The 15659-nt window shown below is 36.9% G+C and overlaps 1 protein-coding gene across 4 annotated transcripts in view; it reads right to left on the bottom strand.

The window, feature by feature from the left end:
- Window positions 1-2632: 2632 nt before the first annotated feature.
- The window catches only part of LOC132828413 (protein phosphatase 1 regulatory subunit 12A-like), a 263395-nt gene continuing 250368 nt past the window's right edge, over window positions 2633-15659 (bottom strand). For all 4 annotated transcript variants that reach the window (XM_060845496.1, XM_060845499.1, XM_060845500.1 and 1 more), the window contains 4 exons: window positions 12629-12733; window positions 12461-12511; window positions 11467-11517; window positions 2633-3481 (listed from right to left, as the gene is read on the bottom strand). In XM_060845496.1, coding sequence (XP_060701479.1) covers window positions 3395-3481; window positions 11467-11517; window positions 12461-12511; window positions 12629-12733 — 294 coding nt within the window. In that variant the 3' untranslated portion in view covers window positions 2633-3394. The remainder of the gene's footprint in view (window positions 3482-11466; window positions 11518-12460; window positions 12512-12628; window positions 12734-15659) is intronic.

Below are 15659 nucleotides of genomic sequence, written 5' to 3' on the forward strand. Positions count from 1 at the left end.
TCCAAATCATGACCTCTACCACTTAAAAGGACAAGCACAGCCAGAATATGGGAACATCCCCAGTTCCAAGTTCCCCTCCAATTCACACCAGCTATATCACTGTTATTTCAGTGATAGTGGTTCAAAATCTACAACACCTTCCCCAGCCAGCATAATGAGTATACATACATTACATGGACTGCGGTGGTTTAAGAAGTCAGGCCATCTCCACTTTCTCAAGGGCAATTACAGAGGGGCCATAAATGCTGGCTTAGTCAGTGACATACACATCCTTTGAAATTATTTTAAAAAATGGTTCACAAGAGGCAAAACTGGTGTACTTTTTTTATTAACTAAATACACTGCCTTTTACTCAAACATCATTATTTTTAATTAAACATTTACAGAATCATCTTTACAGATTCTTTAAGCACAGCTTTTGGAAGAAGTTATATGAAAATCGAATAAGTGATAGACGGACAGAAATCACTAGGAGTTACTCAAGTTGTTTTCAGACATCCCAGCAGTCCAGCTATATGTCATTAGCAGTAACCCTGGAATAGGTTGCAGTGTACTAACAACTGCCAAGAAATTATGAGAAAATAACTCTTAAAAGGAAACATTTTATACCCCCACTTCCTCCACAAATATTCTAACCTCACAGCCAAAAGGGCCTTGGTATCATTTAATTTTAGTTTTGTCCCTCTCAATCTGATTAATTAAATCTGAATCTTTTAGTCAGCCAGCCATATTACAAGCCATCCATTATCAACCAGTCTGCACCAGCAGATTCATTCTCCAGCTCATGTTGCAATGCAACACACCCCTACAACCAGTCTGAGTATGTGTATTTAACTTCATTCTAATTCAAATTGTATCAGTCATTTTACTTGTAATAGAAAGTCAAATTGTGAATTGTACATTGCCATTTGTAAAGGATAAAAATATTGTCTATTACTTAAGTATGTTTTTTTTTGTTAAATGCCTGATTTACCATTTCACAAACTGCATTAACCTTGAGCTGAAAATACGTTACCAGAGGTGAATTCACTGCTAATACACTTGGTGGTACAATTAATTGTCAAGTACATTTAACTGGACCAATTCAAATCTTAGTACGTTCTTGAAGCCCAAGGGTTATTTTTCTTTAGACAATTATAAATTTAAATGGCAATCTGAAAGAGTCATGACCTCGCATCTGCACAAAACTCCTTCATAACACATAAGAAACTGCATCCCATCTAAAGTAGAGCTTTTCAAACATTGGAACCAAAAGCACCACAAAAAGTTAATACATCGAATTCAGAGCAGTAAAGACTCACATTTAGTAAAAGCATTTGCAAAGGTGACAATTTGTTTAGTCCTTTTGATTTACATACAATAGCAGTACAACGTCATTTCAAACCTGAACTCAGTGGTCTTACATAACCGAAAATATGGATGTGTTTACAAGCTTTAAATAATGTGTACATTTCCCACATGTACATTTCCTAACACAGAAATGTTCAAATTATAACACCAAATTATATCTAATAGCATATTCATAATTTTTAAAAAGGCCACCAACCGTTGCATAATGTAAATTCCCAGCAGTCTGAACTCTCCTGTGGAGATTTCATATGTACATAATCTTCATATTGTATAAAGGACTTAATAATCAGTTCCTTTGTATTTTATCCAGTAGCAACACTACTGCAAGCCCGATTTTGCACAGGATTGTTATAACTAAAAAACAGCCAATGCACTTTCAGTAAGCTGCAGGCTTGACTAAGGTAAACAAAAACGCAAAACCGATGGCCTTTTCTGTATCAATGAAAATATATGTACACGCACACACACATTTATATATAAATATATTATATATACATACACACTATATAAATATACACACTTCGATTTCAGTACCATATTATAATTGTCTATAGAGACATTTTAACTATGGAATACACGATGCAAATTACTACATTTGTCTGTGAATTCCATTAGATTAAGGTCTATACAATATGTGTCTTTGGATGGATCCCTTCCCTGAACTTCCTTGTATTTATAGGGAGTGCTCACTGCAGAAAAGTACTATTTTGTTTTAAATTCCTGTAGTAGTGGTGTATAAGGATACAGTATACTATTCATCATGCATTGAAAACATCAAGATAGAAAAGACAATTTTGAGTCTACGTTAAAGTTGTAATGCCCCTTACTGGTGTATGAAGTCAAGATCAAATGAGAAAAAGAAAAGCATTACCCAAAGCTTTGTTTGAAACAGGTGAAGCAAAAAAAATGTTGTCTCAACAGCAAAATGCAAAACCAGCAGCAGTATATTAAAATACATGTTTGAACCAGCCTTGATACACAACTCTAATATGAACCAGCTTGTTGTTTTGAACTTGGCGCTTAGATGCAAATTGCAGGTGGCGACTGCTGACAGAGAGAGAAAAAAAATCACACAGCTACAGAGACACAACCCCAAGTTTTTGGACTATATTAGAGCTTGGCTGAAAATGTGTTGCTGGAAAAGCGCAGCAGGTCAGGCAGCATCCAAGGGACAGGAGATTCGACATTTTGGGCATAAGCCCTTCTTCAGGAATGGGCTTATGCCGAAACGTCGAATCTCCTGTTCCTTGGATGCTGCCTGACCTGCTGCGCTTTTCCAGCAACACCTTTTCAGCTCTGATCTCCAGCATCTGCAGACCTCACTTTCTCCTCGAATATATTAGAGCTTGATCAATAAACCAAGTTACAAAAATTGCAAAACGAAATCAAAATTCACTGTTAATAATGAAGGCAGAAGTAAAGTGAAATAAAGGCAGTGAATCTAATGAGTATCACATTAAAATAATAAAACAGCATATTGCACTTTAATTAATACTTACTGTACCATACAGTCTAGCTGATGGTTTTTAATTTTAAAAAAGAAATAAGCCATGGTTCTGCAGTGATTTTAATTACTGTGCAAAGAAGCGAATACTGCATAATCAAAGATCCTTTCCAACACACAGCTAAAGTGAAGTGCACCGTTAACATGATTGAGCTGATGTCATAGTGGAAGGCATTTCTTAAAGCCATTCTTGAAAGACTTCAAATTGCAGCTTGATTTCAAGAAGCTACAAACATCCCCTTAACAAACAGATACCTGGAATTTTAAAAAGGAATTCAGAACTTTCACCCTAACATTTCTTGTAAACAAGGCTGTTCGAACACGTGAATAATGACCTTATAGTTGGTGAATAAGATCACAGTTTGATGAACATTTATAGATAACATATGCAGGGAGAAAGCCACAAACAGGTAAGATATAAACAGAAGCTTCCCCCACTTCTGAGGAAACTGCTTCTTTACTGTGATGATTCTTTCACAGAGCAAGCAGACTGTTTCAGCTGATCTGGCTTTCTTTGCCTCCTGCTCAGAGAGGCTGCCTTCATTTTGACAGTTTACTAATTACTCGGATTAGTGCACCATTCTCATCTTTCAGCCTTTGGTTGTCTGATTTCAGCTCTGTTAAAACCTGCAAGAAAAAAGTATAGTTAAGAATATTCTCAAAATTTGAGTTCAAGTTTTCTTTTATTCAATCTCTACCTCCTACAAATAACAGAACACTCATCAACTATCTCAAAGCAGGTAAATAAGCTCTAAATACTTCAGGGATTTTGGCTGTTTGGAACTCAATTGGCAGGTCTGGAGGGTCAGTGTGGACTCAATAGGCTGAACGGCCTGCTTCCACACCACAGGGATTCTATGACTCCATGAAGTAAAGCAACACACATTTTAAGCCATGAAATGAACAGAAAACTGAAACACTAACTGGATCAGAAGAGAATTTTCCTGATAGTACAGAATTTCTCTTCAAAAGAAACACAATTAACCAAATTGAAAGACATTACAAAACTGATTTAAGTTTCTGGAAGCATATTCTAAATTATACATCACTGAAACTTTTACCATTATTCTTGGAAACAACTGTGCATATTTGCAAAACATCTTACTGCATTTCTATTGTGGAAGACTATAACAAGAAAGAAACCAATTCACAGAAACAAGGTCTCATGACTGAGTTGATTAGATTAGATTCCCTACAGTGTGGAAACAGGCCTTCGGGCAAACCAGTCCACACTGACCCTCCGAAGAGTAACCCACCCAGACCCATTTCCCTTTGACTAATGCACCTAGTGGTACGGGCAATTTACTATGGCCAATTCACCTGACCTGCACATTTTTGAACTGTGGGAGGAAACCAGAGCACCCGGAGGAAACCCATGCGGACCTGGGGAGAATGTGCAAATTCCACACGGACAGTCGCCCGAGGCTGGAATCGAACCTGGGACCCTGGTGCTGTGAGGCAGCAGTGCTAACCACTGAGCCACTGTGCCCCCTCGGAGTTCAAGTCTACTAGAACCATCTGCTTCAGCAGCAACCTCATACGCTGCCCAAATAAGATGCAAGTCTAGACAGCAATAAAATATGGTAAATACCTGTGTGAAGTGGACCAATAAATCACATGAATCTCAACTGTGGGAATTTCTATTTCACCTATTTGCTACGGCTTATATTCTGTCCATGCCAAACTTGGATGAAATGACCCACTGCTTAAAAAAAGGGATAAGTGACAACTCAGCAACTGAGTGGTAAACTTTTTAAGACAATCAAAAGGTGAAGATAATTTATGGATGATGAACCATGTCCGTTTTATAAATTGCAAACTGTAAAAGATGACTAAAGCACTTCTAAATCTGTTGTACATCATGAAACATGTTGCATATGCATTGCAGAAACATTATCTGAGAGGTTGGCTTCCATTTGGCACTCAATAATCCTAGCACAATACTCAAATAGCATTATCAACTTGAACTGCCAAACTAAAAAGAAAATAGCTTTTAGATAGTGCCCAAAAACTGTGTCAATCAATATTTCACACAAAACAAGCACCCGTTTCCTTCTATCTGCAACTCTTCCACATCAAGTGTAAACATAGGCTACTTTGCTGTTCTTTTGTATGTATGAACTTCTGAAATCGGAGAAGAAATAGACCAATTTGACCTGTTCCATGTAGTACTATATTTATTAATTGTACAGAATTCCAGATAAAACTATTACTATTATCATATTGTAAAACCTATTTTATTGGATTTAGATTGATTTCAAATAAATACCATAAGAAGCCATTTTGGACTACTGCCTATTGATAACTAATGGATGCAAGTCCTTTGACAGGAGCCTTAAGTTCATATTAGGAAGAGAATTTTAGCACAATGAGCTGAAAAATAACTGCTGTCAAAGCTGACTGAATTTATTCCCTGTCACTGCAAGTAGAAGTGAACATGGCAAGAAATTAAGTCTTACAAAGTACTTGATAACACTTGATTAACCTGAGGTAGCACTATAAATTACCTTTAGTCTTGCCTTCAGAAAAAAAAATGCTAAAGAACTAAGATGTATAATCAGCAAAATAACACTATTGAATGTTAGAACAGGAATAAGCAGCATCACCAGCATCAGCTTCATGAGCAGGAGGGTTTGCCTAACATAAATATCAAACTATTATCCTTTTATTTATCACTTCCACTTTCAAATAATTCCAAAACATGCTTTGCTCTTTTGGTGAGCGCCGGTGAACTGATCTATACTTCAACTGACAGCTAGATGCACAATGGCAGTCCAGAGAAAAACTTGCTAAACCAAACTAACCTTCTCCTGTGTTCTGAATCATAATAACCTACTTGTTACCAACACTTAGCCATAACTTCACATCCTAACAATAATCTCGATAGTCCATGATTCTTTTCTAAAAGTACTCTATTCGAGAGAAACTCAATGACCCAAAATCTTCCAGTCTCCAGATTATTGGGAGACCAGAAACTGATGCAAAAGTGCATAAATTCTGTGGAAGTTTTATGATGAAGCATCCACGAAGTTTAACTGTGCGATGATAAAACTCCTGCCCCTTAGGACACTGTGCAGAAGTCTCTGAGCTGCACAAAGTACTCTGGCAGTTATCTGAATAGTTACCTAGGAAGGATTGTGTAGAAATACCTAGCCTAACTCCTGAATTGACAAATGCTTGACTACTTTCGGATAAGATCGACACTACATTCATCTGCATATTTACTCATTTATAAACTTGCTCATCCACTATGTTAAAACTGGATCTTTAAACTAACCATAAGGCAACTAGTCCAGTTTAAAAATAAAGGAGTACCTCATCTTCCCCCACAAGTCTACTCCACTGTGGCTGAGTTCTCCGACACATACTGTGCTCTGCATTTCTAGTAAAGCTAGGCTCAGAAGACAAAGTAATAAAAATGCAGAATAACATTGAGTTGGGAAAGTTCATGGGGAATGAGATAATGGTTCATCTTCTATCAGAGATACTTGTCATGTTATGTATGAAACCCAGAGCCATTTCTGGCCATCCCTTTATAATCTTCTTCCGGGTTGGCTTGCATTTGCTCTACACTCACTTTTAAGCCATTTCATTATTGCATGCCTCTTACAGAAAGTCACGTAAAGACAGCAGTCATCCAGGAAGTTATAAATGCTAGTAACATTTCTGGCTATCAGCTGACTAGTCTATTGATTCTCAAATTGGTCTTAAAAGTAAGAAAGATCTTACCAATAAAAGTCAGGTGCATGTTGAAAGTATAATAATATTCCATTCATTTCTGTTATTCTTCACTTTACTCCCCAATCTCAATTCTAACTCCTACATCAGATATTGTGTTTTAATTTGCATATAAGAGGACAGTCAGGAACAGAAAATAAACTGATTGTATGTATGAGATATGTTGAACAGTACCAACAACTTCAGATAAGTTAGTTGACTTGGAGGAATTTTCCAGTCACCAAAAAAAATCTGTAAATCCATGCAGGATTTTGTTTCAGCGACTGGAGGTAAAAACATAAATCCAGCATGCCACAACACATGATCAAAGGAAAATCAAAATGCATTTGCAATTGAACTAATAATATAAGTTATGCAAACTTTGAGTGCAAGGTACATTATTAAATTTGGATTGGGTTCAATCATTTTGAACCAGAATTAGAAATGTACGTCAAGAAGATTAGGAAAATTCTTCATCTAATAACCAATGTTAAATCCCATGTCCACCAAAGCATTTTTATCTGCCTGCTTGGAGGATGAGGCCTGCTACTAAAGCTTTAATCTGTGCATGCCATCATACTATTCAATTCATCAGGTAAGGTCAATATGAAGCAATTTTAACATCCAATTTTAGAGAATGTAAAAGTATTTCCTGTTTTTCCAAAGAATTCAGAGGTTAAGCTACCTAGGGTTCGTTCACCTACAATTACCACATTTTTCAGGACACTTTACAGGATGTTACAATCGCATCTGGTCAAATTTTTTTGTCCAACAGTAATGCATTGTCACACCTCTACGCACACGTTTTGGAATAAAAGCACACTTGCATTACATATAAAAATGCAGAAATTAGAATAGCTGGATATCATCTGAATTCTTTGAGTTCCCATTCCATTATGTGGAAAATTAATCAATATCACTAACCACTTATGTTTGGGTTTGGCAAAGCAAAACATTTAGTGGCACCACAGATTACAGCACCAAATGGAGTTTCAATTCATTATATCTGGGCCTTCAGTGAGAAGTTTCAAGCAGAAAATGCTTATTACAGACAAAGGGCTGAAATAATGGTGGTGGTGAGGTGAAAGAGGAAGTAAAACACCTGTGTAATTCTGGATACCCAGTATGACAGGTAAGGGATCTTTTCAATCAATATAGTTACAAAATAAATCATTCTAATTACATGATTCTTCATAAATTATACTGCAATGTTAGACAAGGATTCCAAAGAAAAGATGGTAATCTAACACATTCCACGGCAAAGCTTTAGGATTGAAAACTCAAGTTTAACCAGACATTGATTTGCTTCAAATAGCACCTGCAAGGTATAGTAAAACAGGGTTGGCTGACAAATGGAAAGACCTGCGTGCATACAGCAGGAACAAGGTGGCATAAATTTGGCAGTGAAGTAGAGCTTTGCACGTTTGCCGTTTCCAGTTGTTCAGAGTAGCTCAAAGGTTTCTCAAGGCCATATTTTCAGTCAGAAGATATTAATTTGATTGTTTAAGAGTATGATCCTGATATATTAGGTTAAGGCTTCACAGAACAGATGACAGGAGCGACAAACTGAATCTAAACAGAGATAACGACAATGATATGAGGCACAAGCTGGCTATGACTTATTGGGGAATGTTGCTTGAAGGGACGACAGTGGAAAGCCAATAGCAAACATTCAAAAAGAGCATGAGTGAACTGCTACAACTGTTCATCTCTGTCAGGCGCAAAAAGGAAAATGGGAAGAATGGCTAAATCACAGCTTATAAAGGAAACTGAAGATTGTATTAGATTCGAGAAGATTACAAATTGGCCAGAAAAAAAAGTGGAAGCAGTTGAGTTCAGTAAAGAAGGACAAACAGATTGATTAAGAAAGGGAAATAGAGGACTAGAGTGAGTTTGCAGGGAATGTAAAAAAGTTACTGTAAAAGTATCCATAGGTATGTGAACAGAAAAAGATTGAAAACAAGTATGAGTCTGTTACTACCACAAACCGGGAAATTTATAATGAGGAAGTAAAGATATGGCTGACCAACTAAACACATACTTTGGTTCTGCGTTCACAAAGGAGGACATAAATAACATACCAGAAAGACAGGTGAACACAGGGTTTAGTGAGAGGAAGGAACTGAAGGCTATCAGTATTGGTAGCGAAATAATGCTGGAGAAATTAATGGGATTTAAGGCTGATCTATCCAGAGACCCTGATAACCTATTTGCCAGAATACTTAAGGAAATGGCCCACGAAATAGTGGATTTTCCAAGATTCTATAGACTCTGGAATATTTCCTACAGATTGGAAGGTAGCTAATATAACAACCTTATTAAGAAGGCAGAAATCAAGGAATTATCGACTGATCAGCCTGACACTGGAAGTGGGGAAAATGCTAAAGTCTATCATAAAAGAACGAATAGCAGAAAACTTGGAAAATAGTGGCAGTGCTGAGTAGAATAAGCATGGATATGAGAAAGGGAAATTGTGCTTCACAAATCTATTGTAATTCTTTGAGGACATAACAAGTAGACTTGATTGGGGCAATGAATGTGGTTTATTTGGACTTTCAAAACGTACTAAGATAGAAAACAGGATTGGCAGACAGGGAACAAAGAGTAGGAATAAACCACTTTTACAAATGGTAGGCAGAGATTAGTGGAATACTGCAGGAATCAGTGCAAGGACCCCAGCTTTTCACAATACATATTAATGATTTGGATGAGGCAACTAAATATCTCCAAATTTACAGATGACACAAAGCTGGGTGAGAGTGTGAGCTGTGAGGGAGATGCAGAGATGCCTCTGTGCGGTTTAAATAAGCAGGCAAATGCATGACAGATAAATGGATTAATTTGAGATTATCTACTTTGGTGGCTAAAACAGGAAGGTAGATTCATCCACTGTTTCTAACTCGTTGCTCTGTTTGTTCAATGTTCAATGTTGGTTGAATAGAAGTTATTCCTAACTAAATATTAGAGAAATTGAAGCTGCTGGTTTTGATCTCCTCCATTAACTGCATTCCTTGACTATTGTTTCCAGCTCTTGCAAAAACCTTCAGCTGAGCAACACATCTGTAACCTCAGTGTTATAGTGATCATGAAATTACTTTGATTACACATTTACACTATTGTATACATTCAACTATGTAACATTGCTAAAGTTCAACCCTAACTATTGAAATCCACATTCACAACTTTGTTACCTCTACACTTGACTATTTCAATGTACTCCTGGTCAATCTATCAGCCACTTTACTTAAACTTGTGCTTACAAACTTTTATAAGCTCCTAGTTTGACAAAATCTCCTTTAAAATCCTATCCTTGTTTCAAATCCTACATAGCCTCAACTACATCACTGCAGCCTCCTTCAAATCCTATAAAAACTTTTGGAATCTGTGCTCCCCCAATTCTGACCAGCTGTCTTAAGCCTAAGCTCTGGAATTTCCTTCCTAAACTTTTCCCTCCTAAGGCACGGCTTAAAATCTCACTCTTGTGTTGCATCTTAAGATACTTTTCAAAATATTTCTCTCGATTTCTCTTAAGATGCTCCTCAAAGCATGTCTGTACAGATGTCTCCTACTATGGCTCAATATTGTGATTGATAATGCTTTTGTTAAGCATTTTAGGATCAATGTTCCCTGCAGTAACTTGAAATTTCTGGCACAAGTCTGTACTTTTTACTTATTGTATACAGACAGCAAGAAATAAAGTGCTTGTCTAACTTAAATGGCTCAAATAAATGCATGTTGCCTTGGGTGCCTTATTTTGTTAAAGACACTAACCATATCAACATTGGTATCATAGACTATCGTAGCCATAATTATTTAACAGCTGACAAGTTAGATAATGTACATGAATTGGCTTGCCAAATGTATCATTAGTTACATAATGTATGAATTAGTTTACATCTCTGTTTGAGTATGCAGTGGTGGCAGTTCCATGCTAATATTGTGTGGGGAGAATCTCAAAGAATGGAACAGAGCAAGTTTTGAAGGTGGTGAGAAAGATACTAGCAGAGTTAATGCAGAAGGTTGTGAGAAGTCATTTGTGTACTTGCTCAGAAACTATTCAGAATCAAGGATGTCCTGATCTGGAGTCACAAGCAGAAAGTGAGAGGGGCCTACGCTTGGCATGAAAATCCTAAATGCACGAGGAATTAAAACCATCAGATAATAAAGCCCGGGGAAATGAACTGTAGTGGAATTCTCAAAAATACAAAAAGCTCTGGAAGTGCCAGTCTGTGAAACTGAGGAGCATCAAAAAGGATTCCTAACCGCAATGTAACAATCTGGTTTGGATGCAGGATAAATTAAATTATTCTCAAGATCCTGTACTGTAAAGAAGAACACATTATTTGTTTAATTTGTTAAAGTAAAAGTTGTGTGTAAAATATGAAATTGTGCAGGGTAATTTATCTGTTTATAACTAGGAGTTTAAATTTCTTTTTAAAAATGAATGATTGCTCTCTGATCAGTTAGAGTACTCAGGGGAAGAACATCAAGAATAGTAAAAACACAAGTAATAGCTACATTTCTGATTCCTCTCGCATAAATGAATATTTATTTCTGGGTTTTGAGTTGGGATAGTAGTTCCACCTGTTATTGCCCTGCTTTGGAACAGTGAAAGAATCATTCCTGTGATTTTCCTGTTAGACTGGTTTCAGCCACATAATGACATTGGATGGAAAAATTCTATCAGGTTAAATGGGGATACCATAATTTTCAGGAATCTAGGTTAACAAGTTGGTATTACATCTTCGGAGGCAAAAGAGCATAATGAATACTTGACATCGATATTAAAGCATGCAATTCCCATAATTTTTTTTCACAGAGAACTATACTTCATGATTATTCACAAGATCTGCAATTCACGTTTGTATAATGAATAAATAAAACCACAACCATACCTTCAACTCTTCCTCCATTTCAGAAACCTTCCTTTCCAAAGCACGTTTTTCCTGTCAAAGACCAATTATATCTATGTTAAAATACTAAAACCAGTTAGAGCATCCCCAGCTATAACTTCTAAATGCATGTTTTATTCCAAGTTTTTCTCTTGCTCTTGAAGTCAAAGTACAATTTTAGAAAATTAATTAATCATGATAGGTCCAGTCAGATAGCATTCAGAAGGTAATGAAGTCCAGAAAAGCACAATCTGAAAAACAATGCCTGGTGACAAAGTAAATTGGAGAAACATCTGTTGATGGAGATCTGCAAATTTTACTACGGCTGAGGATAAAAGGCATGAACTAAACAACTGGTGTCAGATTAAAATTTAATATTTCAAGGACAACAACAACTTTCAAAGTGCCCATGTTTAATCTTCCTTTTTGTACTGGACAGCATTTGCTTTTAACCTTTATACGTCTCTTTGCTTGGGCATTTGATACCATGACTTACTATTTCTCTTGGGTTAGTAAGGAATGAAATTCTTCTTTCTTTCATTCAAGTAAATCTTGTATTTGGTTTAATTTTGATTGTAATATGTTTTATTTGAAGTATTATATACCTGCATGCTGAGAAGAATTTAAAATATTTGCTGCAGACTACATGGGATGTTAGATAGTGGGAAACTGAATCATCCCTCCTCACATGTTTGAAACACAATAAGGGAGATGTGTGGAATAATTCATGCAACTACTTTGTCATGCTCAATAAAAAGCTTATAAAGTTTTGACAGACTGCAGAAGTGATGAGTAATCTGGCTTTTAATCAGATACAATAAGGCTTTTCTTGCACCTCACCTGATAAGCTATTGTCACTACAATTATAAAGAATGATTTAAAGCAGCTGGAAATTTAAGATGTTGATAAACTCTCTCATAATGAACAGATTTTTGTCCAAGTAATTCTATGCTTAGACATTCATGGTGATTATAGGGGTGGGGATAACAAAACATACCCTTTTCTCCATCTCCAGCATTGAAGACTTATCAGAAATTCGATCTTGTTTCTGAAATGCACAAATGTCAGCATTAGTTGGTGCTAAATTATCAACAGAAACTTTCCACGCACAGGATTTAAAGTGAAAAATACAACTCCATGAAAATCTCCTGCAATCTCTCTGAACCTGTGAAGCTCTCTCCAGCTGTGTTTTTACTTCAGCAAGTTCCAGCTGTGCCTCCTGCAGTTTGGCTTTAAGTTTCTCATTTTCAGTCAAGGCCTCTTCATATAACTGTAAAACAAAATCAATGATCAAACAGCTATATTTTCTGAATTTTAACGCAAGCAGTAAATTTCATCCACATACACAATACATTTACACCATTTTAAATTGCATGTTTTTTTAAAAACACAAAGTTAGCAGCTGCAATTATTTCAAAGGTAATAGGATGGAATAGCTACATTTAATAAGAAGAACTTATCCCACCCAGTCGATCATTAGTGCAGGTTTTAATTTAAAACTTGCTACTTACAGAAAACATTCACTGATGAGTATGGGGGACCAATCTACACTATCTACAAATAACTTAGAAAGTGAATTATGGCTTTGAATTAATCAGCTTGTCTACTTGAAAATCATCGAGGAGAAAGTGAGGTCTGCAGATGCTGGAGATCAGAGCTGAAAATGTGTTGCTGGAAAAGTGCAGCAGGTCAGGCAGCATCCAAGCAACAGGAGATTCGACGTTTCGGGCATAAGCCCTTCTTCAGGAATGAGGAAAGTGTGTCCAGCAAGCTAAGATAAAAGATAGGGAGGAGGGACTTGGGGGAGGGGTGATGGAGATGCGATAGGTGGAAGGAGGTCAAGGTGAGGGTGATAGGCCGGAGTGGGGTGGGGGTGGAGAGGTCTTAAGCACCGCCCTCCTAACCTGCAATCTTCTTCCTGACCTCTCCGCCCCAACCCCACTCCGGCCTATCACCCTCACCTTGACCTCCTTCCACCTATCACATCTCCATCGCCCCTCCCCCAAGTCCCTCCTCCCTACCTTTTATCTTAGCCTGCTGGACACACTTTCCTCATTCCTGAAGAAGGGCTTATGCCCGAAACGTCGATTCTCCTGTTCCTTGGATGCTGCCTGACCTGCTGCGCTTTTCCAGCAACACAATTTCAGCCCCGTACTTGAAAATCATGACTGCAATCTTCCTGGTAGATGGGCTATCTGACTGTCAGAGTTTATTGACAGAAACTGGATTTCTATTTTACAGTTAATAATAGAAAAGAAACTACGCATAATGAAAACTAAGTTCATGGATCAGAGAAAAGCTGATATTGAAGGGCTGAGAAGTGAACTTGGGGAAAACAAAATAGGCAACACTTTGACAAACAACCAAAAACATCAACATTAGGAAACATTATAAATAAAGTGTTCATAGTGCGGGAAGATATGTTCCATGAAAAGAATCAATTAAACATTCTAGGACTCCATGCACAAATAAAGACTAAACAAATAACTGAGAGTTCAGAAAAAGGCAGCACAGACAGCAAGTGAGGATGTGAGAATGGCGAATACAAAAATATTAGGGGATTTAAAAAGGTGAAGTGGAAGTATTAAATTACTCAAGAAAGTAAAACACTGAAAAGCAAAATATTTTACAGACACCTCAATTTTTAAAAGTCTGGTATTGGAAAAGGGTAATTAAGGGATAAAAAGGATAATGTGACATGAAATGAAACGCAGAGACAGCAAAAATGTTAATAAATTTGCTTCAGTCCTGAGTTGGTTTGGTCAGTTGGCTGGACAACTGGTTTGAAATGCAGGGTAATGCCAAAAATATGTGTTCAATTCCTGCAATGGATGAGGTTACTATGAAGGACTCGCCTTCTCAATCTCTCCCCTCTTCTTGGGTCTGGTGACATTAAGACCAAACTCATCACTTGTCGTCTCTCCCTATTAAGAACAGCCTTGTGATTCTGCTAGGATTGCAAGTTCATCGTTTTTTTTGAACCAGAAAATAGAACAGATCAATGTTACACTGAATAATAGGATGAATAATGAGATAAAGGCACTTAAAATTACAAAAGGGACTATATCAAATAAACTAATCAAATTCAGGGTAAAACATTTGGTCCACTTAATTTAGAATAATCTAGTGTACAGAAACCAAAGACAATACTGCACAGAAAAAGAAAATTGTACCAGAATACTGGAAGCCAACAAAATAACTCCTCTATTTAAAAACAAAAGGGGTAGCAGATGTTCAATAAAATATAGACCAGTAAGCTGAACACTACTGGTAAAACAAAAGAAATTCTTAATAAAGGTGAATCAAAGAATACTGAGCAATGATGTTATTGAATGCTGGTATGAATTTTCAACAGGAAAAAAAACGTTTGACTAATCTTACTGAACTTTCTAGTGTATAGACAGTGGTAACGGAATAGATGTATTTTATCAGAATTTTCAAAAGGCTGTCCATAAGACACCCAAAATTAGAATGATGAATAAAGGTCAGAGAATATGGAGTCTGGGACCGAACAGAATGCTATTTGCTCTTAAGACAGAAATAGGAGAATGAGGTGTAGTAATTCAATATGGCAGAAAAAATGGTGTGCCACAAGCATTAGTACAGGGATCACTGCTTTTCATAATTTACATTAGAGTTTTGCTCAAAAGTAAAATATTTTGGTGAAGAGTTTTGTGTTGTACTCATCAGTATAAATGTTGCTTTTGCCCTTGAACTGATATCCTTGCAAATTGTCCTGATGAATGCAAAATGAACAAACTTGTACCTTTATATAGAAATACTCAATTTGTATTGATAAAATATTCAAAGTTAGCTTGCAAAAAAACTAATGGCATGAAGACTTTCTTACTTGCACAGAGGAAGGAAAGAGGGATAGGAAAAGTTTACAGAGAAGGAAAGATAAAATGTGCATATTTTCAATGAAAAGAATGGATAGAGATATTGGGATGACTTAACTGAAATTGGCTGTGTCAATTTTGGTGAGTTTCATGGAGGATTTCTCTCTGCAAAGCCTACTGAGATTTCTCAAACTTGCCTTCGTACCTACACAACTGAAAATGTGTTGCTGGAGAAGCGCAGCAGGTCAGATAGCATCCAAGGAGCAGGAGAATCGACGCTTCGGGCATGAGCCCTTCCTCAGGAATGAGGAGAGTGTGCCAAGCAGGCTAAGATAAAAGGTAGAGAGGAGGGACTTG

The sequence above is a fragment of the Hemiscyllium ocellatum genome, chromosome 26, assembly GCF_020745735.1.
Source record: "Hemiscyllium ocellatum isolate sHemOce1 chromosome 26, sHemOce1.pat.X.cur, whole genome shotgun sequence".
Taxonomy (NCBI): Eukaryota; Metazoa; Chordata; class Chondrichthyes; order Orectolobiformes; family Hemiscylliidae; genus Hemiscyllium; species Hemiscyllium ocellatum.